This window comes from Mchenga conophoros, linkage group LG6, assembly GCF_057382185.1.
Source record: "Mchenga conophoros isolate Kocher_MC1m ecotype Shallow Benthic linkage group LG6, M_conophoros_male_GT1.1, whole genome shotgun sequence".
NCBI classification, from domain to species: Eukaryota; Metazoa; Chordata; class Actinopteri; order Cichliformes; family Cichlidae; genus Mchenga; species Mchenga conophoros.
The window spans coordinates 14,017,331-14,041,716 of NC_140531.1; the positions used below are offsets into that span (position 1 = coordinate 14,017,331).

The following is a 24,386-nucleotide window of genomic DNA, read 5'->3' on the forward strand; positions in this document are numbered from 1 at the left end:
ATGTCAAGAAACAGCTGGAGCAAGTTCACCTCATTTAAGGCATGACACACTCACTTGTTTACTTATGACTCATATACAGACGTCTCCGCATACATTGCTGTGTCACGTGAATCCAACCAAACTAATTACCTAATTGGTACATATGCCGTGTTTGTGTGTACATATCTGCATGTTTAACAGGGAAGTATACCAGCAGGAATCCACTGACAGGATGCTGATTCTAGCAAATGATATCCATTCTTCTTTTACACACAGTAGTGTATGTGCTTACAATCCAAACAGCTTGCCAAAGTGGGGGAAAAAAATCCACATAATCTCATTGTAATGGATACAGTTTGGGGTTTCTCACACAAAACATTTTTTCGGAGTAACATCACAGCTGTCCCAGTTTTCTCCAGTTTGGGGGAGTGCCCGCTTTTAAGCCTGGCACTTCTGAGGAGGACGGATTTCTAAAAAGTGCTGAAGGGGCACCTGCTAACACTTTTAGTAAGAAATATATGATGAGACATTGAATATTTGTGGAAATAAATCAAAAGTATGTAATTCTACAAAAAAAAAAGGATTTATACCACTGACTGCTCTGTGAACTGCTGCAATGAAATTTCAAAAGGCACATCAAGCTGGAGTCGGTTACATTTAATGATTTGCTGGTGTGACCAGACACTGACGTTACTGTCATTTCATTAAGTACACCTGAATTACTGACAGGTGCCAGACAGGCTGGTCTGAGTATTCCAGTAACTGATAATCTACTGAGATTTCTCCACACAACCATTGCCAGAGCTCACAGAGAATGGTCTGAAAGAGAGAAAATATCCAGTGAGTGTTGAGGTCAAGGGTCAGAAGAGAATCGCCAGACTGCTTTGAGCTTGTAACAAGCCAACAGTAACTCACATACTACTTGTTGCTGTCAAGGTACGCAGACAAGCATCTCAATATGGTCAGAGCCCCTGCGTAAGCATCCGTTCATCTTGTGCTTTTGATTAAATGTGAAGATGTATTTGTTGTTGTTATTGTATTTAATTGTTTTAAACACATAACTCTCTTCTTCCATATTTGTTTACACACTGTTTCTCCTGCAGTTTCTCCTTTACAGTTTTTACTATTGCTGCTTTTGCTTGCAATTCTAAGACCTGGTGTCTTTAGTAGGCCATCCTTTTCTACTGGTTGTTGGAGCCCAGGTGCTGCACTTAAAATATGGTACATTAAGAGAAAAATCTCTGCACCTAACCAAGTTCTAAACTCTGGTTTGGCCCCAGCATGATGCTACTCATGTCCCCTAAAAGCAGGATTTCACATGGACTCTCAACAATTGCACAACAGAAGCTTGGAAAAACATTGCCTGTTGTGACAAATCTCAATTTCTGCTGTGACATTTCAACGTCAGGGTTAGGTGGTGTAAACGCTATGAAAGCATGGTTCCATCCGGTCTTGCATCAACAGTTAGTGGTGGCGGTGGATGGTGGTGCAGACTTTACTAACTTTGAGCCCCTTAGTACTAACTGAGCATTGTTTAAACACCACAACCTGCCTGATGACTGCTTCCAGCAGGATAACACACCCACACCATGTCACAAAGCTCTCTAATGTGAAAAGTCTCCACAGTCAAGAGATCTCGATTGAGCAGAAGACCTTTGGGATGTGGTGGAACGGGAGTTTCACATCATGGATGTGGCACCGACAAATCTGCAGCACCTATTTGACGCTACCATGTCATCAACATGGATCATGAATCTCTGAGGTGTGTTTCCAGCAACTTGTTGAATCTATGCCATGAAAAATTATTGCAGTTCTGGCAGGTGGTCCAACCCGCCAATAGCAAGGTTAAGTTAATGAAGCAGCCAGTTAATAAGTAATAGCGACACTAACTGTATGTCAGTCCATAACAGCATGTTTATGACATTCTCATGGATGCAGGGTATCACAAATAAAAGTGGCCACCTGGTACCCAAGTACAAAGCATCGTAGAAGATTGCACAGTAGGTGGAAAACACCGACGACACCGACGGGGGACAAATGATCCCACTGGAGCCATAATAATGTGGCCTTCACTGATCACATCGACCACACCATATGTGCAAGAAAGTGCTACAGCATTACCTTACAAAGAGGTAGGTGTCTGTGTGCAAGAGTGTGTGTGTGCAAGTGTGACTGCATAATGTCGCCACCCCACAATCCCTCTGTGGTCCTTCAGGAGATGCAACAGATGGACGATATCCTCACAGAGCCGCAGTTTCTCATTCAGGAGAAAAATGTCTCAAAAACCAATCTGCATGAAATTACACAATAACCAAGCTGAGACACAAACGGGGATTAAAACAGTCATTTGCCAGCACACTGAGTGGGCACTTGTCTGAACAAACTGATTGATTGATCAACTTAAAAATTCAACAAAAAATTATAAGCACTAACTTTATAAAACCGTTTTTGTATCCCTTTATTAGTTCGGTTGTTTAAACCTTTTAAATCATCATGTTCAAGATTTAATGCAAGCGATTAATGGCAGAAAATTACTTAATCACTTGCTCAGTGATTTGTCACACTTGTGATCAAGGAATATCGATTGGAACAGTAAACCCACGACGAGGGAATGCAGCCCAAGCTGAACTTTCACAAAGTGACTTGATCAATGGTTAAATCTCCTGACAGCAGTTCAGGTAATTGTTCAGTCTATCCCGCTGCCAGTGCCTCAGGAATCCTTTCCTTTTTAATATTTCAATAATTGCTCCCTCTAAGACTTTGAAAATAGAATATTTTACTCGCTCTTCTTCACAGCATCCAAACAAATAAGCCCACAATCTTTTCTTATCCCTAGAGAAGCCAGTAACCGATCATTTTCTCCCTATTAACCCGATTTGCTGATGCCGGCATTCAACCTTAACATTCCCCACCACCACCAAGAACTCAGGATCAGCAGTTGGCTGATGGCCGGGCTGAGGGTTTTATGTTATTATCTGGTTATTGGATTCATCCCCATAATCGGAGAGTTATCCCCAGATAAACTTATGCCAATCTAGTCGAAGCTTAATCAACAACACTAAACTGATAAGCTGCTCTCCTGACTGACATCATCGCATGTATCTTTTTTACTTGTCAAAGTTAATGGAAAACAAGCGAAACAAGTACTCTCGTGGCTTTTAAGCGTTCAAAGGGGATCTAAAAATACATCACTGGAGTGCTATAGTTCATCTGTAAATATTTGCTGGTTCACATGTTCATTATCAGTTCTATCCAGCGTCTCACTGAGTCCTTTGCAGTCCCGTGTGCTAACACAAACAGCCCCTCAAACACTTTAGTGAAAAACAGCCCAGTTCCATTTTTTCCCAAAAGCTAATAAGTTCTGACAAACCTTTTAGCATTTTAGTAAATCTCGTATTTAGAGGACATACTGTCTGTCCTCATCAGGAGATCTGTGGTAATCTGAAAATTAATAATGCTTCAATCTCACGGTCAGGCTTTTGTTATTGCCAGTAAGAGATTTAATGCACCCTCTGGCTACGCTGATAATAGAAAGGTCATAAAAAGTTACAGCCTCAAGATGAGCTATTTTAAATTGTTCTGTGGACTGGACCAATTAGTTTGATTTGGCTACAGTCTCCAACATTGAAATGCTCTATTGCACCAACTTCTTGGCTGCAGTTCCCTGAGTACCCAACGTACACTCCGAGCACCCGGAGAATTGAACGCTCGATACACACGCAATATACAAATGGGATTTCCTGTAGCTTTGTAGATTTCCAAGCTGTCAAACCGAGTACCAGAGAGTGTGCCCTGGTGCTTTAAGTGCAAATTAGCCAGCACAGTCTAAATATGTACTTCCCCAGATATACTAGATTGCATAATTTCTGCATGTTTTTGCAGGTGTTCAAGGCTGTTACTCGAGTGGGCCATGTTGAGGAGTCGGTGTATTCCCTGCTCCTCTGTTTGTGTGCCATAACACTGCAGAACAGGAAGGCTGTGACCTCTATACGACTCCCCTGACTGTCAGATGCAACTTGCTGGTTGCTTTATGAAACCTGGAAATTATTCTTTATGTATTCAAATAACAGTTTTAGGGATAGTTTCAGACAGATACTGTATCCAAAGGTTTTCTCAGCCTAATGACCAGCATTCCCAAAGGCTGCTAACTAAATGTGCTGCACAATTTCTGCAAAGTTCCCAGTAGTGCTCCCACAGCTTCATAGTTTAATACAAGACAAAACCCATTACATTTATATTAAATTCTGAGTTATATTTTAATGAAATAGTGACATGTCTCAGTTTAAACATTTCATATATTTTCTATGTTATAAAATATGGGTTTGTGAGGTTGATGAGATCATTGCATTCTATTTCTATTTACATTTTACACAGTGACTGACCTTTTTTGGAATCGGGTGTATAGATCCTGTTGAACAAGGTCTCTCTTTTAGTAATCTTGGCTGGAACTGAACTAAACAGCAAGTATGTGAGGGAGCAAGAGGTGTGTTTTGATTTAAAGACTAACTTCATGGCAAAAATACATCTTCTTGTCATGACAATCGTTTTACCAGCTACTCTGTTTTTTTAGATGTTGGAAGTCAAAATACATGAAATCCGATAATGTTTTTCATTGACGTGTAAGAAGGATTTACAAAATGAACATCATGTTGTATTTGTGACTGCAAACTAGCAACTGAAGTCAATGCAACTAAACTGTATGCGCCTAACAGCCATCCTTTATTTACATTCTATGGTATTTTGGTACTAAGCACTAAATCTATAGCCCTTAGCCCGGCTTTTGAGGAACTAGAATATCTTTTTTACTTTTTACACCACTGCGAACCAGTTCAGTTGCATGTATGTTGGAAACAGATTTATATAATGTACTGCATGTGGTGAAGACTTCATGAAGACTTCAATTTAATAGATCAGCACTAAAGATTAGTCTCACCAGTTCAGTGATCACAATATTCCCTTCTGTTCCTGAGATACAGGGTTGAGTAATGGCAAGAAAAGTGTTTTTGCAAAACATTAATATATTATGTTGGCCTTTGACCTTTTGGAAAATGTCATCACTTTGTCATTTTTTCTTATTAATAATTTGTGTTCACTTCTGTGATCATTAGCATGTGAATTCTTGAACTATGACCCAAACGTCACACTGAAAATGTGACCTTTGTCAACTAAAATAAATCTATTCCTCACACCTCAAGGCTGTTTTTAGGCTGGTTGTTTTAATATTGTGGCTGACTGGTGTAGGTATGGCTGGACAGACAAGCCCTAAGTCAGTGTACACCCTTCTGTATACGGATGGCTTTGCCTGATTGTAGCATTGCAGCAGAAGCTCCACTGATGGAAACTTAGGCAAAAGCACTCAGGCAAATTCAGTATTTATGGGGAACGTTAAAGCAGTGATGTTGGTCAGTAATTACCCTTTTATTGGATTATTTCAATGCAAACTGTAGGGTGCTTCTAAGTTGATGCAGGTAAATAACTTTTTAAAATGACTTAATAATAATGCTGCATGCTGCGACACATTTTTCACTGCACTTTTAGTAAGTAGCTTCATATTCACGAGTATAGATACTAAGTAAAGAAAACGTATACGCATATTTCCCAAACTAGTGTCTTTAGCAGTGGGGAGGGGAGACCATATCTTGATCCCCTGCTGAATTTGTAAGTTTGCTCACTTACAAAGAAATGAACAGTATCTTATTTTTATATTAGTTTCATTTGAATGGACCTTTCATGTCTTGCTAACTGCAAATTCAGCAGTGAATCAAATAATTATTTAATTTTCCCGCTGTGAGTGTATTTTTTTCCCCTTTTTATTTACAGTAACTATTGAAGCTGAGACCCTCACTTGCAGAGATTTTTCGCATGGAATTTATACATTTTGAACCTCTTGTTAAGGAAGCTCAGATGTTTCTCATTTACAGTATATTTTACTCTTTTCTAATGATATTCACAATATGAATTATTCAAATCCCCAAGCTTAACTTGTGCCAATTACTTTGGCTGAACTTACTTCAGTTTAAAAAGTCTAAATTGCTCGCCTGATTAATGCTTATTCGGTTCGACTGTTTCTGAAGTGGTTGAGTTTTTGTTGCGAAAATGAAGATGGGCTATTTTCATGAACACAGGTATAGCTGGAGCACTCCAGCACTTTCTAATTTCTTACCTGCAATTAATTGTTAAATTATTGACTGACCTTTTCAAGTTGAGGATAATTGCTGATGTAGCCAAGTGGAGAAGACACAGCAGTGCATCACTCCTGGCTAATTGATTTGGCCGCTGCGCTCATGAACTTTTCACTGACATCAGCAGTGTGACAGCGAGTAATCACCCATCAGTTTTTGAGATGAGCGGTTCTCTAAGGTGTCTATGAAATCCGAATGCTTGATTATGCTGAGAATCGGGCATAACCGAGCTCCACATACTGCCCCTCTCTGGCTGGAAGCAGAGCCGTCTGTGGGAGAGCTCATTCCAGGTCACCCACTCTCTGTGGGCGAGAGAGCGAGAGAGGGTGGAGAGTGCAAGAGAGGGAGGGAGACAAAGTTAAAAAAAAAGGCAGACCAGAGAGAAAGGGAATATCTATAGCTCAGTAAGTGCCAGATATCACATCGCTGTGTTCCAGATAGAGAGCCTTGAATACATTTCAGTTTATTTTGTTGCCATTTATTGACAGAGTGATTCATTTCCTGAGCCTATATAAAGCCATGTACTGTAGCTACAATGAAGTGTCTTTGCTGTGGCAGCGCCTCGTCTGAGAAGAAAATGAACAGTCATTGTATAAAAGACAAATTCGTCCTGTATGCTTGCCTCTCCCTTGAGCTCATCGTGCAGCCAATTAAGCTGAACGCAGCCCACCTACTTTCTTTACCAACCAGCTTACATCCATTTGTCTTCAAGTGTACACGTGAATCATGCTTTTGTGGAATTTCTATATTGTTTGCCTGACAATCAAAGTGTTGATGAGTGTCAGATAATGTCTAGTTTGTGCTCGGAAGAAGTTGCCAGTAAATTTAAATTAAATTAAATTTACAAAAAGCTGGGCAAGCATGTGTGGCTGCTGGAACTATGGTAGATGACCATGTGTGACAATCAGAAAAGAAGACAAGAAAGCAAATTCATAATGCTTTTGTTGAAAGCACATACACATTAACAGTAAAAAAAAAAAAAGATAAAAATTACAACCCAAAGTGTGCCATTATTACTTGTTGTCATGGAAACAATGCAGTTTTTTTTTAAATTTAAAACACACAAAAAAATTCAAGTTTACAGTTGACAGTTACAGGTTATAATAGACCAGCCAGCTAGCTGTGCAGCTAATCAGCAGCACGCGCTTCAAAAAGTTTCCATATTGCGTCACCGGTGCGCAGCTGCAGAGGGGCTGCGCGTGCCGGGTAGGTGCGATCAGTGGTGCTGACGTCTGTCGGTCTGAATGAGCGGCTGCCTGGTGTCCTGCACCAGGCACAGGTGTTTGTGAATGGGGACTTCGTAGTGACAAAGCACAAACCTTTATATATCTGTGTTGGGCGTGTCTGCCATAGCAAAAGTGGTGACACTGAAAAAGTCAGTTACCATGGATACAAAAATTGCCCACATCATTTTTTGTCAGAGGCCTTGTATAATCCCTTTCCTTTCCCTGTAATTTATTTTATTTTATTTTATTTTATTTTTATTTATTTATTTTTTTAATGTATTTATTTGTTTGTTTGTGTGCCCGCGTGCTGGTTTCTTAGCTGGAGCTGCTTTAATTGGACTCCTTTTCCCGTTTCCTCTGATTCATTCCAGGAATATTAGAGTGCGGGGCTTTGACTATTAGCCAAACAACATTAGTGAAATGAGCTTTTGTCTTGAATAATTATACACAGTGATAACAAAAGAGTTAGCACGCTGTTGACGCACTGCACAGTGATAATGGGTTCTTCCTTGTTTTTCAAATATTTTATAATCGCACTCGTGCTATGAGCTATTAGCAACACCCCTGTGAAATTTAATCAGAGGGCACAGATGAAGAAGCAAAAGGCGGCTCATTGTTTGAATGCTGGGAGCCAGATCTGAACTTGAGCTGTGTGTGTGTGTGTGTGTGTGTGTGTGTGTGTGTGTGTGTGTGTGTGTGTGTGTGTGTGTGTGTGTGTGTGTCCGGCACTGTCTGGGCGGCACGACATGCCTGGGTAACTTCTATTTAGCGTGCTGCTGGCCAATGAAAGATGCATGATGACTGAGACCGGCAGTTATAAATCTATTACATCAGCAGGGGTGCGTGTTCACGCTGTTGTAACTCTATTGGTTTCCCATCAGCTGCTTAAATACCCAGACTGCACACAGGACACTGTGCAGTCCATAGTCTAAATCACAGCCATCCTCAAGCCTGTGCGCATGAAGAATGGTCGCGTCCCCGAAATTACAACAGGGAGGTCTTTCAGGCATAAATTCCCTTGAATGAGATTAAGGAAAATACGGCTTTTAAAAGCTTATTTATGTGGTCAGGAGAGAAAAAATAACAAACGCATGAGTTTATTTCCTTGGCAACAGCCTGGTGTTTAAATATAGAATGAGACAATCGTACTCCATTGGGGCTATTTTTTTGTCTTTTTTTATTTTGTTTAAGATACTAAGAATGAAAGTCATTGTTAATGGCATCACACAACGTACATCTCCCAAGGCAGTGTCTGAGTCTGGCCTGTCCCACCAGGATGCCTCTAATGGGTAAATAGCAGTGGGAGCTGGTGGTGGGTAGGAGAGTCTGAAAGCAGACCTATTATATTCGAAACCGGGATTTATTATTCCTCAAAAGAAAAAGAAAAAAGTAAGACCATTATCTACTTTTGTGTGGTCTTCTCCCTTCTTTTCCCCCCCATACCCGTGTTATGCAATCATGTATTTCTTTTATTCCAAGCCTGGGAGGCTCGAGCTCTGACGGAGGAGGATAGAGGACCTCAACAGGTGGAGATTTTTCTTCCTTTCTTTCCTTTTTTCGTTCTGCTAGGGATATAAGCGGAGGAGGTGGAGGAGGAAGAAAAGGGTAGTGAACTGTTCCTTAATAATAAGCTCTCTGATCTGCTTATGCTGCGCTGCTTCTTGCCTCAAAGGGTAACTAGGCTTATGACAGCCAGTCCTAGTAGAGCCCCGGCCTGCTAACATGACCCCATGCAGGATCTACACCATCTGTCTGCAATGGGACTCCAAGGCAACACTCAGAGGGAGATGCAGAGAGAGTGATGGAGGTGGGGGGAGGAAGAGAGAGAGAGAGATGGGGGGTGTCAGCGTTCCCCGAGGACCCCCTGTGCTTCACTTTTGATCTGCTAATTATGTTCAATTGAGACTGTGTAATTCACTCGCGTTGCTTCTATTCCCCCTTATCTGAGCCGCGGCTCTTAACAAACTCCGGCGCTGATGAGAGAACATGACACACAATCAGCAATAAAAACGTTTTCCGGTGCGGTAATTTGTATTTATTTATTTATTTATTTATTTATTTTTAAGGGCTCTGCGTTTTAATTGTGAGGAAGAGTTGAGGTGTCTGCAGGGGGACCAATAGATTGGGTTATAACAGTTGAGCGGATATTGAAATGTTTTATCTGCGCGCAGCTGAAGAGCAGAGGAGGCGCGACGCGGCGACTTCTTTGACGCCGAGACAGTCGTCACAAACACACACGCGCGCGCGCGCGCAATGACACCGGCATCCAGGAACAAACACGCGCGCGCGGCTTCGCTTTAGAGAGATGGCACCAGGTGATGCCATAAACGACGGATGATGCTGTGGGCCATACCCCCTCTCGCGCTTTCGTTTCTTTTTTTCTGCCTGGGAGAGGACGCACGAGGGAAAGGGAACGACCCGGAGAGGGAGAAAACACGACCAGGACAGACAAGGAAGCGACATGTCAGTTTTAACGAGCTGTGAAGTTGGAGTCGCTCTTTTTTTCTTAGGGGGGTAGACATGGCGAAATTTCCCTAGCACGCTCCTTCTTAACTCCCCACATATCTTTTTTTTTTTCGTTTTTTTATAATGGGAAGATGAAGTCACCCAAGTCTGCACCCCTTCACCACTGCCTCCTCTACCCCTTATATGTTTAATTAACTAGGCTGATGTGTAAGTACCTTCAGCTAGCGGAGCGTGGGCGGCCGGGCTGCTGCGGGGTAAAGACACTGTCGGGAGAATATTTCCTTCTTCCTCTCCGCCCGGACGGCTCGGTCGGCTGCCGAGCGTCACCTCGGTCGTGCGGCGCGGAAAGCTACAAAAATAACTCGACCCGTTTGAACTTGTTCCGAATTGTTTAGGGCGGCTTGGAGTGCGGTGCTCGTCGGAGAGCGCGTGAGGGGAGCAGCAGCAGTTGGAGGAGAAGAGGGGGGAGAGAGGGAGGGCAAGTGAGAAAAGATAGGGAGAGAGAGAGAGTGTGTGAATATATATGTATGTGTGTGTGTTTTGATGTTATTTGTGACGGAATCCCCCCCTTCAGTCTCCAAGAATCCGCGAGCGGCGCAAGGAGGAGGAGGACAGGAGAGGAGGAGGAGGAGGAGGCGCGCGGACCTGTCCACGAGCCCTCACTGCGGAACGCGCGGGGCTGCCGCTGGAGATCCCAAACCAACGGTTATTTTGGATTCTAGAGTCTAACTGATCCCCGCGCGCCAGGGGGCTTTTTCCCCCACCCCGTCTCTCCCGTTGAATGGACGGCGTTTGACATCTAAACCGAGAGGAATACTACCTATCTACGGGTGGGAGAGGTGGCGGTGGAGGGGGGAAGTCTTCAGAACCAGACAGGTGGATTTATCCGTGTGGTTTCGTTTTTTGGGGAAGGGAAATTGAATGGAGGAGAAATTGATGGATTAATCTGACGGAGAGTCGTATGCGATTCCCACTCCTGCCGAGGGCACCCGAATGGAGTAACAGGCTGCAATGTCATCTCCACCTGGCCGCCTGGTGAGATGTGTCACGGGAATGGGGTGAGCGTAATTAGTGTTTTCTTTTTTATTTTCTTTTTTTTTAGGTTGGGTCAAAACTAACTCTGTCACCAAAGAGACAGATGAGCGGCATTTGTCGGGATCCGGTGGTTTTAATATCTGCCGCACTCTAGCTCTCCTTAAAGTGGAACAGCGGCGGGGTGGTGTGTGCCTGGTTCGGGTTCCTCCGCGCTCTTACGCTTGTCCGAGTCCTCGTCACACAACCTGCTGCATGCCCTACATAAACGAAGCCCGGCACCGGAGAGAGGAGCGTGAGGGGAATATTCGCCAAAGAGCCACAGGCTGTTTTTACTCCGTCGTCCCCCCCCCCCCCCCCCCCCCCCCGCTCTCTCTCTCTGAAACACACATACAAGCACACGCGCGCGCACGGAGGGAGAGAGCACTAATTCGTCCTTTTCACCGTAGCCTACACCTATGATATGAACTTGTGTTTTCGTCACGGCGAGCTTTTCCCTCCAATAATCCCCCAATAGAGAGACGCAGGCACGCGCGCACTTCTGCTCCGACTCACACAAACATATAACCACGCACGCGCGGAAACAAAAAACACGCAGACAGCTAGCTGGTATTTGATGCTGTTCAAACTGTTAAAATGCTAATGAGGTGCGAGAAGTAAAACGACATTGGTTAAAACTGTTTATAGCTCACATAAGCACCTGCCTGTACGCTCGCGCCTATTTATAGAAAAGCGACAAAGTCATCAAGTCCTGGGAGCTTGCGGCGCAGTGTTAAAATCTGGTATCTTTTCGTTTCTTTCTTTTTTATTTTCAGATCAAGTTTGAACACTTTTCCTCTGGTTTCACCGACGCCGTGAGAAGGAACCAAAATGCCAGTAAACGGACAGGTCACGGTGGCTGCCCGCACGGGCCCTCGCACCACGGCAGCACAAGTCAACATTCATCGCACGGACTCCGCAGAAGAAGGCGCAAAACCTCCGCGAACACAACCCCGCAGCAGCCGCGCTTTGTGACACCGAAGGTAAGGACAGCTGCGTTCAAGGAGAGAGCGACGCTCTTCTTTTAGACGGAGCGCCGAGCGACGCTAAGCGGCGCTGTTGCATCACATTATCCCCCGGCTGCTGATGAGAAGCCATGTAATGAATTCATATCTCAAATTACAGTTTTCAGGCTTTGAATGCAGTCACGTTGTAGAAACACATTTTCTTCCGTTTTCCTCCTGCTTGGCGTGCCAAGTCTGACACACAAAGTGTCTTCTCCTCTTCTCAGGGACACTGAGGCCTTCACACGAACGCGCACGCACGCTCATGGACATGCACACACATAAACACACACAGATGTTACACTGGAGGGGGTAAATATAAGAAAATAGGAGTGTGACGTGACAGGATGACAGGATGTATAGCCCTGAATGGCCATAAATCTTCATCATGAATGATCCCCATCGTTCCTGTTGGCAAACGGATGCCCTCAATTTTGACTACTTAATATTATGTATGAATGAATGCACATTTATCATAATCATTTAGAGCAAATTATCATCCGTGCTGCGCCAGACTCATTGTGGTGTTGTAGAGAACTGAGAAGAGAGACTGATGTTGTGCTCAGCAGTAGCCTATTTTCCTGAATAGTGGGATGACACAAAAGGAGATCAACTCTGTAGGGCATAAACGCAATAGAGTGGGGAGCAGAGAATGTCGAGTGCTGTTGCTACCTTCATTAATATAAATATCTCGTGCAAAGCAGCAATGAATTCTGGGTGTGATGTCACAGCACCTTTTAAAAAAGCTCAACAGTATTTTATAACAGGCCTATTTTTCTATTCACTTTCTGTCTTGTTGTTATCACTCCAGAGAGAATTTCCTGCTCAGTTGGGCCTTGTATTTTCATCGCTTTGCAGTCTGCTATTAACCAACTACTGAGACAAAGCTAAACAGGAAAGACCTTTAAAAATCTCTGTGATGTGATGCATACCATATTCTGAGTCCCATTTGGGCTCCGGGATGACATAGTGTTGAAGTGATGTGTCGAGATGCATCTGACTGAGCTGTGCACTGAACCGGCTCCATTGTTGGACAAGCAGGTAAAGTACATCAGAACTCATTGCGCCTAAGCTTCTTGTCAGCGCTGTCAGAAGTGAGGCCCTGTTGTTTTGGATTTCCGCAGTTAAATCGATTTTAATTTCTCGTTTTTTAATGTGCCAGTGCCAACATGTTGTTGTGCTGCCTGTAACAAGGCAGGCCCCTTGGGGATTATTTTGGTGGCACCTAAGTGGAACTGGCTTTCTCTCCCCATGGCTCTGCTGAAGCCCAAATGTACTACATTTACACAGGGATTCGGAGAGGTTTCTTGCATCAGAGGGGCTGCAGGAGGTGTGCCTTCACACTGCTCTGTGTCAACCAGGGCTCTGTGTTTTGGTTTTTAATATTGTGCGAGACATTTTTAGAGTCAGAGCCCAAATTTAGCCCAAAATCTACATATGCCTGCAAGTGTGGGAAAGGTTCAGGGAGCGATCATGCAGAAGTCTTTCTTTTCATGAAAGATACATAGAGGTTTTGTTTGGTTTTTTTACCTCTGTTGAACTGTGAGATATACTGAAATGATCCAAAACTATGCAATTATTATTGTGCATTTACTGTGATGTGGTCATACCACCAGAAGGGCTTTGTGTGAAGATTGACTCTTTGATTATAACACTGACTGAACTGTACAAATATTGCTTTGGTGCCTCTCAGGTACTAGATACTGTGTTTTTATTTTTAAGTTTTTACTCATATGGTCTCTTTTTCCTGCAGTTTAGTGGATTTTAGGTAGGAGTGCTCACACAAGACTGCAACCTTGAGCATTATGAGAAAAATTACAAAGATACTTACAAAAAAAACAAAAACAAAGGAGAAGAAAAGCCAGGGAAACTTGTGGGTGGAATTATTTACCTTCCTGCCCTGTGTTGTAGCTGTATTTGTCCAGAAGAAGGTATGACATATCCCGTGATAGGAGCTACAGCAAATAATCCTCTTATGTGCACACTGTTTTTGTTTGGAGGTCCCTATCTAAGTTGACAAACTGTGGGTTTAAGGTTTTCGATGTCGGAATTCTGCCTACGACATTAACAGCCAAGCCACGTGCAGCCACCGAGCCTCTGGCGTGGCCTTTTAGCTGTTATCTGCTGAGTGAGTGCTTTCTTCAAAGTCAATTAAACCTGCTGCTGGGCCTGCACTTTGTTACTTCGGATATTCTCGTCGCAAGAAAACATCCGCGGTCGAAATTTGGTTATACGCGACCCGGCGGCGGACAGTTTGAACCCATTTTCTTGTTCACCCCTAGAATAACGAAAAAGCCAGTGCCTTTTTGTAAATACAATGGCAGTTCAGATTCGTCTTACACCGAGGGCTGAGAGGATGAAAATTAGTGTTTTCATTTTCCTTTTCTTAGCCATTTCCAGTAAAAGGGACAGAGTGACATATGATAATGAGTATTTTGACCCCTGCTGATCTTCTGTACATTAATGTGTGATAGTGCAGTCTCAGATGCAAGTTAATAACCCAAACGCCTCTTACAAACGTGCACTGTTTAATCATTTAATCAAAACACAGCTGGTACTCTCATTTAAAGAGTTAGTGAGCCATGTGTGATATTAAGTAGGGTTTGACTAATACAGGTTTTTGAACCGATCATTTTTAAATCAAGCTGACAGTAGATGCCATTTCGTAGAACCACTGCGTGCCTTAACACACTTTTCTGGTGTGTGAGAGTCCCTGCTTTAACATGATAGGCCCAAAAGTTGCTAGTGGTGATAAATTTATCGCCTAACCTAAATTTTTCTAAATGTTATATGAATTAATAACTAAGAATAAGAGACATGACTGCATCATTGTTGCGGTTACCAGTATTGCGAGTCGAAGCTGTAGCCCTACAGTTTAGATTCTAACTGAACCTGGTGGCAGTTTGACCTGCCTATGTGCCTGTGCCTAATGGTTATAGCTGGTGCACGACATCTCTAGTGAATTTTTAATGGTTTTAAAGTGTTTCCATCTGCTTCAGATTTCAGATAAGTCTTATTCAGTTTCAGCACAGTCTTTCAGAACTTTATGGATAGGATTTAAGTAATCGGATTGGAATAAATCTTAAAATTGGCGTTTTCGTTTGTTTGTTTGTTTTTTAACCTGATAAATCATATTCTCATTGCTCAGGCGAGGATTTGGATTTGAGAATGAAAAACCCACCTTTAATCAATCTCAAAACTTGTATCTGTGTTTTTCATGACTCAAAGGCAGATAGTTGTGGTGCTGGAAATCGAGATAATCTTCATCCTGCTTGAGAGGTGCTTTCGGGGTGGATTTAGAGACGTGACAAGCATAATAGGGCTGTAACCAAGAAATTGCCATCTATACATCTTGAGAAGAATTAGCATTTCATGATTCTATTTTCATCAGCAAACCTGTCAAAACAGTTTCATCCCAAATGTCTCTGTTGCAGATGGAGGGACCAGCTGGATAGTCCATCAAATGGCCTTTCAATTCCTTTATTTTTTTCTATAGATGTCTTCATGTAGACTGCTATACTGCATTAACATTTCAGTAATACAATTAGAAATCATAAAAGTAATTTTATTTTTCATTATGGTTTAACGACACCATCCATGCTGCCGTATTCACTTTACCTTATAACAGCGGTTCATGCCATTTTCACTTTGTCCATACAAATAGTTTTAGCTGAAAAGCAATCTGTTATTATTAACATTTTATATTGAGCTTGTAGTGAGATAAGGAGGGGTGGGATGTTAAGTAATTTATAACTTTTATTGACCTGTATTGACAGGGCTGCAGGAACGTCAATACATCTCAGCAGTTTATCACTGAGCGAAACATAACAGTCATACTCTCCCAGTAAAAAGTGAAGGGAGTCCAATTCTGGGGAGAGACTCAACAGAACAGTTTTTAATAGGTAAAAAAATGTCTTAATAGAACGGCTCTGCCAGGCCCCTTATCAATCTGAGGCGAATCTTGGTTGTCATTGCTGGCCACCATCTCCAAGCAGCCCAATGCCAAAGACTCTATATAAAAGATGGATGTAACATCTGGGTCTGAAAAGGGAAGACAGTGTTGAAGGGCTTTAAGGGGGTCGACTCTTTTGATTGCAAAAAGAAGTTTGTGAAAAAAAAGACCTTCCCATTTATCTATGACCTCAGTAAACTCTTTCCCTGATAAATTTATGATGTCATTTAGTGATGTGTTGTTCACAAATGACTCTAAGAGCCGATTGTAGCGCACGAAAAGAGCCGACTCCGTTGGGCAGAGCCAAGTCTTCGGCCCTTCCTGCTCAGGGCTGAGCATGTGGCCAATCACATGCAAGGACAGACAAGAATCACACTATTGTGTGAATATCATGTAGTGGGACAGGTCAGGTACACAGAGAGACAGGAAGCTGGATTTAAATCCAAGTGCATCAGGACAAATTGAAGAAACAAGTGAAAACTGTTGTGTTTGCGTCTCTGTCAGATTCACTCGCTCACGACTTCACCCAAAGACAGGACTTTACTAACCAATGAGGGATGGCAATGGCTATGCGCATCTTTTATATACAGTCTTTGTTCAAGGACCTGAAACTGGCTGATAAGTAAAACGTATTGTTAAAGCAGCGTTAATTTTGGGAGACGGGGGTGTACTTGCCCATAGCATAAATTTCTGCAAAAACAATATTAATAAATTAGCACCTTCCAATGTTATAGTGGACATGTTAGCAAACAATTGCTTATTAAGAAATCCAGCAGGCATGGATCAACATAAACGTTCATGTTGAGAGGTGCCTCCAGCTACTTAATGAAGTAAGAATGCTCCCTTTTTAATGACTGTTTTCAATTACAGTAACTCCCTAGCGAAACACACTGTATATGGCACTAGTTAGAGTCACTACCGCGAGGCTGAGAGCACTTACTGGATTTATCTGATGTTTTTACTGAAAAAAACAAACATCAAACTGCCTGTTCTCGCTGGAAATCTAGTTGATGAGTGGAGAGACCTTCCCAAAACACGGATGGGTAAAAACGAAAATAAAACATAAAAGTCATATTGCCAAGAGGATCTGCTGCAGTGTAGTGCAGGAGGATCAATACCTATAATTTTATTATATCCATAATTATTATAAAACTACTGATTGGGGTTACTGTGAATTGACAATGTTCCTTCAAAATAGTTAATCCTCAATACTGATAGCAGGCTTTTTTCTGAAAATATATATTTAAATAAATGGATGCGGACAGATTGCTCCCCTTTGATGTCAGTATTAATCTTTCAATTGAAAGCTTAAGGCTTTCAAGATGGTGGAAGTTTCATTTTGGATTGTAACCTCCCCCTTATGTGCCTATTTGAATGCTGTGCTTTAGAATTAGCTTGATTAGTATTAGGCACAACATGTGGCTCTGAGAAGAATCCAGATTCCTAGGAGGCCGGGTTGTTACCTTAAATGATGCCTCTTACACTTTGTCACTGAAGGTTTTTTTTCCTAGGCTGAGAAAGAGGCTTAGGAGGTGCCTAAGTGCGGCCAGCCTGGCTCTGTCATTTCGGCCAACTTAACACCCAAAACCCATATTCCAATCTTATGCTTTTACAGACACCAGATTTTGGTTGAGACTGATATAACACTGTCCTAGTTAAGACATTCTTTAGCTTTTTAAATCCAATTTGATTCAGTTTTTCATGGCTACGAGGACCAGATCATTCACATAAAGGTATCAGCATTACTTCATCACTTTTTTTGTCTCTAACACAGATTGGTGTGTAGCTGAAGTCTCTCTAATTCCATGAAATGTAGTTCCTGCTCTCACAGTTTCATGCCTTACATATGTTATGGCACAATTAGCTCAATGTGTGACTGAGATGATTAAGACATTTTTACAATGAATCAGACATTATTAAACCAGAGGAGATAACACATGCACAGTAGGGCTTTCTTTAGACAATGGTATTATGGAGCCACACACACATTTTTTTTTTACTGCAGCACCGTCTTTCTATTGGCAAAAGGCAATGTATAAAAAAATAGTAAATGTAATTCTCTAGAAAACCCAGCAGCTACAGCTACAAAAAGGAAAGGCTGGCGCTGTGTGCACAGCACTAACTGTGCCAATGATGTTAAGTCCATAAGGAATTTTATCAATCAGCTTTAGCCCAAGTAACATGGCTTTATTTTCTTCCCCATATTATTTCTTCCTTACTTCAGTAAATATAATTAGAGTTAAAACACACACACACACACACACACACACACACACACACACACACACACACACACACACACACACACACACACACACACACACATCACTGAGGGTTTTCTTTTAAGGCTTGTTTCATGCGTACACAAGAAATAAGCTTCTAAAAAGATTCGAGAATTGCAGCCCACAAATGTTTCGTTTTGTTTCTGAGCACGTGCTTAACTTTCTTTACCAGACAGTTTGGTGAGGTGACTTTAGCTGAAATGAAACCCTCGTTCCGTGTGTATCAAACAAAAAAAGCCTGTGTGGCACTTCTGAGCACCACCTGTTTTGCTAGCTTAACAAGGTTTGTCCTCAGACTCAGAGTGACCCTGGATAGAGGGCAACTCAACACAGCTGTAAACCTACGACTTTTATACTTTATACTGGGAGCATTTGGGCACAGTAAAAACCTAATAACTGTCTCGTTTGGCTGCTGCCTGCTGTCCAATCCAGCGTGTGTTGAAGCGAGCTGACTGGAACGTCAAAGGCAGCTTGTTCAGCAGTTGTTTGATAATTTGTTATTAAAGACTTTTGAAAGGGATTTGAATTGCTCTTTTATTATAACTTCTTATCATGTCTGTGTTTGTAATTTTCCTGTCGTTTGGGCTGAAACACAAGAAAACACATCGGCTGCTGTCATGTGATGCAGATGCTTCATCAAATATGGTTGTTTGAGCTGTAGACTGGCAGTTTTTTGGAATGAATTTTTCACAGCGGACCTGTATGAGGTTTCTCTTAAAACAATTTTGGATCCTTTACAGCAAATCAAATCTATAATGATAGTAACATTTAAGTACTGGTGATTAAAATGTGGGTACATCTGTCGGAAGTACAACAGAGAGTTAACACAAATAAGACTGAGCATCTTCATGAACAAATGAAACTTACTTGGTGCCATACAGTCGGTTCCCCAGCCCAGCAGAAAATTACAATCTGATGATGGAAATGGGCCACCAGTACAAACTGACATAACAAGAATTTAACACTATCAGAGTAGAACTTGAAAGAATATCAGATTCAAAACTCAAAAGACGTTTAGGAACATTATCTAAACTATTTTATAGAATATGTGGACACCAATGGAGGAATCCCAGCTAGAAGATGTGCCTGGTATGAAAATATGGGGGAATTTCAATTCAATTCAATTCAATTTTATTTATATAGCGGCAAATCACAACAAAAGTCACCTCAAGGCGCTTAATAGATACAGAGAAAAACCCAACAATATGACCCCCTATGAGCAAGCACTTTGGCGACAGTGGGAAGGAAAAACTCCCTTTTAACAGGAAGAAACCTCCAGCAGAACCAGGCTCAGGGAGGGACGGCCATCTGCTGCGACCGGTTGGGGTGAGAGAAGGAAGACAGGATAAAGACATGCTGTGGAAGAGAGACAGAGGTTAATAACAGATATGATTCAAAGCAGAGAGGTCTGTTAATACATAGTGAGTGAGAAAGGTGACTGGAAAGGAAAAACTCAATGCATCATGGGAATCCCTCGGCAGTCTACGTCTATTGCAGCATAACTAAGGGAGGATTCAGGGTCACCTGGTCCAGCCCTAACTATATGCTTTAGCAAAAAGGAAAGTTTTAAGCCTAATCTTGAAAGTAGAGATAGTGTCTGTCTCCAGAATCCAAACTGGAAGCTGGTTCCACAGAAGAGGGGCCTGAAAACTGAAGGCTCTCCCTCCCATTCTACTTTTAAATACTCTAGGAACAACAAGTAGGCCTGCAGAGCGAGAGCGAAGTGCTCTAATAGGGTGATATGGTACTACAAGGTCATTAAGATAAGATGGGGCCTGATTATTTAAGACCTTGTATGTGAGGAGCAGGATTTTGAATTAAATTCTGGATTTAACAGGAAGCCAATGAAGGGAAGCCAAAACAGGAGAAATATGCTCTCTCTTTCTAGTCCCTGTCAGCACTCTTGCTGCAGCATTTTGGATCAGCTGAAGGCTTTTCAGTGAGTGTTTTGGACATCCTGATAATAAAGAATTACAGTAGTCCAGCCTGGGAGTAATAAATGCATGAACTAGTTTTTCAGCGTCACTCTGAGACAGGATATTTCTAATTTTAGAGATGTTGCACAAATGGAAGAAAGCAGTCTTACATATTTGTTTAATATGTGCGTCCAAGGTTCCTCACAGCGTTGCTGGAGGCCAAGGTAATGCCATCCAGAGTAAGAATCTGGTTACCATATTTCTAAGCTTTTCAGGGCCGAGTAAAATAACCTCAGTTTTATCTGAATTAAGAAGCAGAAAGTTAGCGGCCATCCAGGTCTTTATGTCTTTAAGACATTCCTGCAGTTTAACTAATTGGTGTGTGTTATCTGGCTTCATGGACAGATAGAGCTGGGTGTCATCTGCATAGCAGTGAAAATGTATGCTATGTCTTCTAATGATGCTGCCTAAGGGAAGCATGTATAATGTAAACAGAATTGGTCCTAGCACTGAACCCTGTGGAACTCCATAATTAACCTCAGTGTGTGAAGAGGACTCTCCATTTACATGCACAAATTGGAGTCTATTAGATAGATATGATACAAACCACTGCAGTGCAGTACCTGTAATACCTACAGCATGTTCTAATCGCTCTAATAGGATATTATGGTCAACAGTATCGAACGCTGTAGGCTAGAGCTCGCCCATTACCAACACTGGTACAGTTTCTTCACTTCAAGGAAAGGTGAAAATGGTTCCATTACAGGAAATTTCATGACCTCAGGTTAAAATAGTCCGTGCTTTATCCATCCATGGTGATGATGGCAATCCCTGACTTTTCCATTACCTTGAAGAAACGGTCTTTTTTTCTTTTTGAATTTTTACTATAATCTCCACAATGAAATGCACAATACCCTTCTCTCACAGTGTAATCAGAGTATCTGATTTTGAAGTTTCTTTGAATGAAAAATGTTGTGTATGTCTGTTTTTTTCCTCTTATGTTTTGTTTTAGGATGCATTAAGTTAAATTTAGTTAACCGTTTGATCTGCTGACATGAACAGTCTGTTACTGTGCCTGCTTTATCTTATTCCTCGTCATTGCTGAGCTTTTTCCCTGTTCTATCTTGTATACAGTGTAGCGTCACTACAGCATACATCTTTTAGATCTGGAGTTTTCAAACTGTAAATTCTAGCCTCAAGTAAATGAGTCAGCCTGCTGATCTGGATTATTGACTTTCTAGGACTGCTGAAAAGAAAATGTGAACAATCTGTACTCAAGTCTGCTCGTCTTGTCTTTGTGCTATTTTTAGTTTATGCACTTCAGGGGGCTGGAGGCTGGCATATGTCACCTCTAGACTGATGTCGTCACATTTTTTATGATACATTTTATTTAAAACAAACCTAACGCATTACTAAATGTATATTGCCCATGACTGGCTTTCCGCCTGTCTATTTGATAAAAATGCATTTGACTGCATAAATGTAACTTAATCTTAGACTTACTGAAATCATAATCTTCCATGTCTTCCAACATAATGTTCCAATTTTCCATGTTGTTTACAGATTAATAATTCAGACATGCTTTTTGATCGTTTTCAGTGACCACTCTATTCTCTTCTGTGTTTGGAATATTAAAATCCAACATCTTCCAATATGCATGAGGCAGAGTTAAAAATATGAATCTTGATATTTTAGTTGCTGAAATTATGGCAATAGACTGGAATAAGTCTGAAGATGCAAGGAAATTGCTGATAATCATGATTTCTGGTGAGTTAAAAGTGCAATATTCTTTCAGAGACACCAGCAGATTTCCCTAACATGTGTTATATGTAGTTATATTTCTTACTAAGATAATATGAAAATGCAGTTTAAAAGTAATGTTGTTTTATTGTCACAAAAAGTTGTGGAAAACCTGTTTATGCTCCAATCAGCACACTTGGGTCTGTTTGTGCTGCTCCAATCAGGTACTGCCAACAGGGTAACAAGTTGCAGAGTGCCCGCTGGTGGACCAACTGTGCAATATCAACACATAATGTGTTTGACGGGTGTTTCTCCCTCTTGTTTTTTCATGCATCAGCTGTTAAACACTGATATATCAGCAGATGGCTAATATTAATCAGGCCTTAATCCTTATCCATTGGCCTGTCATTAGCCCTAGTTTTCAATTACTATTTTTCTTTTTTGTGATTAATCTTTTTTTTCTACAAATAAGGACTATATTAATTGGACTGTGGTGTAATTTTCTGTGACTTGCTGTGCAGTTAACTGTAAAAACAAACCTTTGGAGAAGTAAGTGCTTTCAACAATATCAGCATTTTATTTTTGCATTAATTAGCAGGTTTCTGTGAGTGTGGATGCACTTTTATAGCTATGTTAGCTAGCACAAATGAATAGTTTGGTTCATCCAAATATGTCTCCAAAACACCAAAATAGTAATGGTTAATATTCCAAGCCACTTGAGGTTTCGAAGCACCCTAAATGAGTCAATCGAGAAACATGGGATCATGTCATGGTGGATGCATCCATCGTTTATAAATACAGTTTGTATTTATTAAAACCTCCTTTTAGTTCAGTCATCATATGTACTTAACTGTGTGACTAGGACTTTGGTGGAACTGAACTGATTGTTCTTTTAGTACTTCAGAATTTCAGTTTTTGACTTTAAACTGACTGGATATCACTTGTGGCTGATCTGTTAGGTAGTTCGGTTTGTATGGTGGAGAGCCCTCCTGTGTATGACCTTGCTGATTTTGCTGTTAGTTATTTTTGTGTTATTAGATTGTTTAATTAATTAGCATCATTATTTATGCATGTAATTTTTGTTTTTGTTATTGTTTAAATTATTTTTAATTCTTAATAAGTTTTGCGTCTGAGGACCCTGTTTAAAAAATTACATGGTGCATCTCAAAGGGGTTTTTCCTCTAATTAAATTTTGAAATAAAACCTCAGTGCAGGAAAAACCTGTTTATTTACTCAAGAAAAAACATTTATGGTTCAGTTATCACATTAAGATTCTTTAACTGGTGTTTTTGTGATGATTTTTTACTCAGTTTAGCACAAAAATACTGGCAATTGCTGTAGTCACATCACTTAAAGTGGTTTTAAATCTGCGCGTTATTATGTTAAAGTAAGACAGATTTTCTTGGACTCAACACAGAGGGGTGGATCTTTCAGTTTCTGCAGCATAGAGACACTATATTAAGCATTAAGGGAATTGACAATCATGAACAGTTGCTGAGAAAGGTGTCACATGGAATTATTTATCTATAACATTATTGTTTCTTTGGCACAGCTAAAAGAGGGAAAATTTAGGAGATCTTTCAAATTTTTGGACCAATATTCTGTCATTACCTTTTCACCTGTTTGATTTTGGAGGCAGAAGAAAAAGACTCACTTCTAAAAGAATCCTGAATAAAAATATGGATACCAGGAACTGAGTGTGTATGACAAATGTTTTGCCACGACCTCCAGTCACACAGTGGACTTTCAGACATGCCCTCTTTTACATGTGAACATATCAGAGCTGTATTTGAATGACTATGAGAACTAGCTGCGTCTGATCTCTTAACTTTGACATATCAGAGGCCTGAACTGCATGCCATCGTGTTAACTGATAGGCAGACACAAAATGTCAACTATACGTGGCTCCGGTATTTAATCAGCTCTGCTTCTAATTTGCAGTATGATTAAAAAAATCCTCTGTGATGCATTTTTGTAATTCCCAATCCAGGAGTGGGGGCAGCTGCTGCACAAACATATTGACTCTGCTGTCAGTGACAACAGCAAAGAAAGTCTGGTAAACTTCATTAGGTGCTGACAGTGCGCGTTATCAGTGCACCAAATCTTTTGCTCATATGGCAAAACATAACACACCCAGCATGATTGTCTCTCTCTCTCTCTGTCTCCCTCTCATGGGAATGTCCAATATCCCAGCAGTCGTGTTAAGGAGACAGTAAGCCAAAACAAAGTAGGCAAGTACATTTACCTACCTATCTTTCCTGTGATGATGATTTGCGAATTGCATCTGCCATGCATCAGGTCAGCTATATGAGTGGCCAATAAATGTTCCTATCTGGGCCGTTGATTGTTTTTTTTTTTTTAGAAGAAGGGCAGGAAAACCGCCATCTTTAGCATGTCACGTTCTTGCAGAGCGCCCGGTCTCCTCCTCCTTATAAAATGTCTCTGCCAGAAAACAGCAACATTAAAAGGACGTGAGGAGTATAAAAGTGACCTGAATGACAGAAAACTGTCACATTATCAGAGCGATGAAAGCGGCAGGATTACGTATCTCATGTCTGAATAGGGCAT

The 24,386-nt window shown here is 41.3% G+C and overlaps 1 protein-coding gene across 2 annotated transcripts in view; it reads left to right on the top strand.

Moving 5' to 3' along the window:
• Window positions 1-9,196: 9,196 nt before the first annotated feature.
• Window positions 9,197-24,386, top strand: part of grin2ab (glutamate receptor, ionotropic, N-methyl D-aspartate 2A, b) — a 126,243-nt gene continuing 111,053 nt past the window's right edge. The window contains exons 1-2 of one of the 2 annotated variants that reach the window (XM_085276325.1): window positions 9,197-10,911; window positions 11,701-11,907. In XM_085276325.1, coding sequence (XP_085132451.1) covers window positions 10,894-10,911; window positions 11,701-11,907 — 225 coding nt within the window. In that variant the 5' untranslated portion in view covers window positions 9,197-10,893. The remainder of the gene's footprint in view (window positions 10,912-11,700; window positions 11,908-24,386) is intronic. The other variant, XM_085276326.1, reaches the window with a different exon arrangement.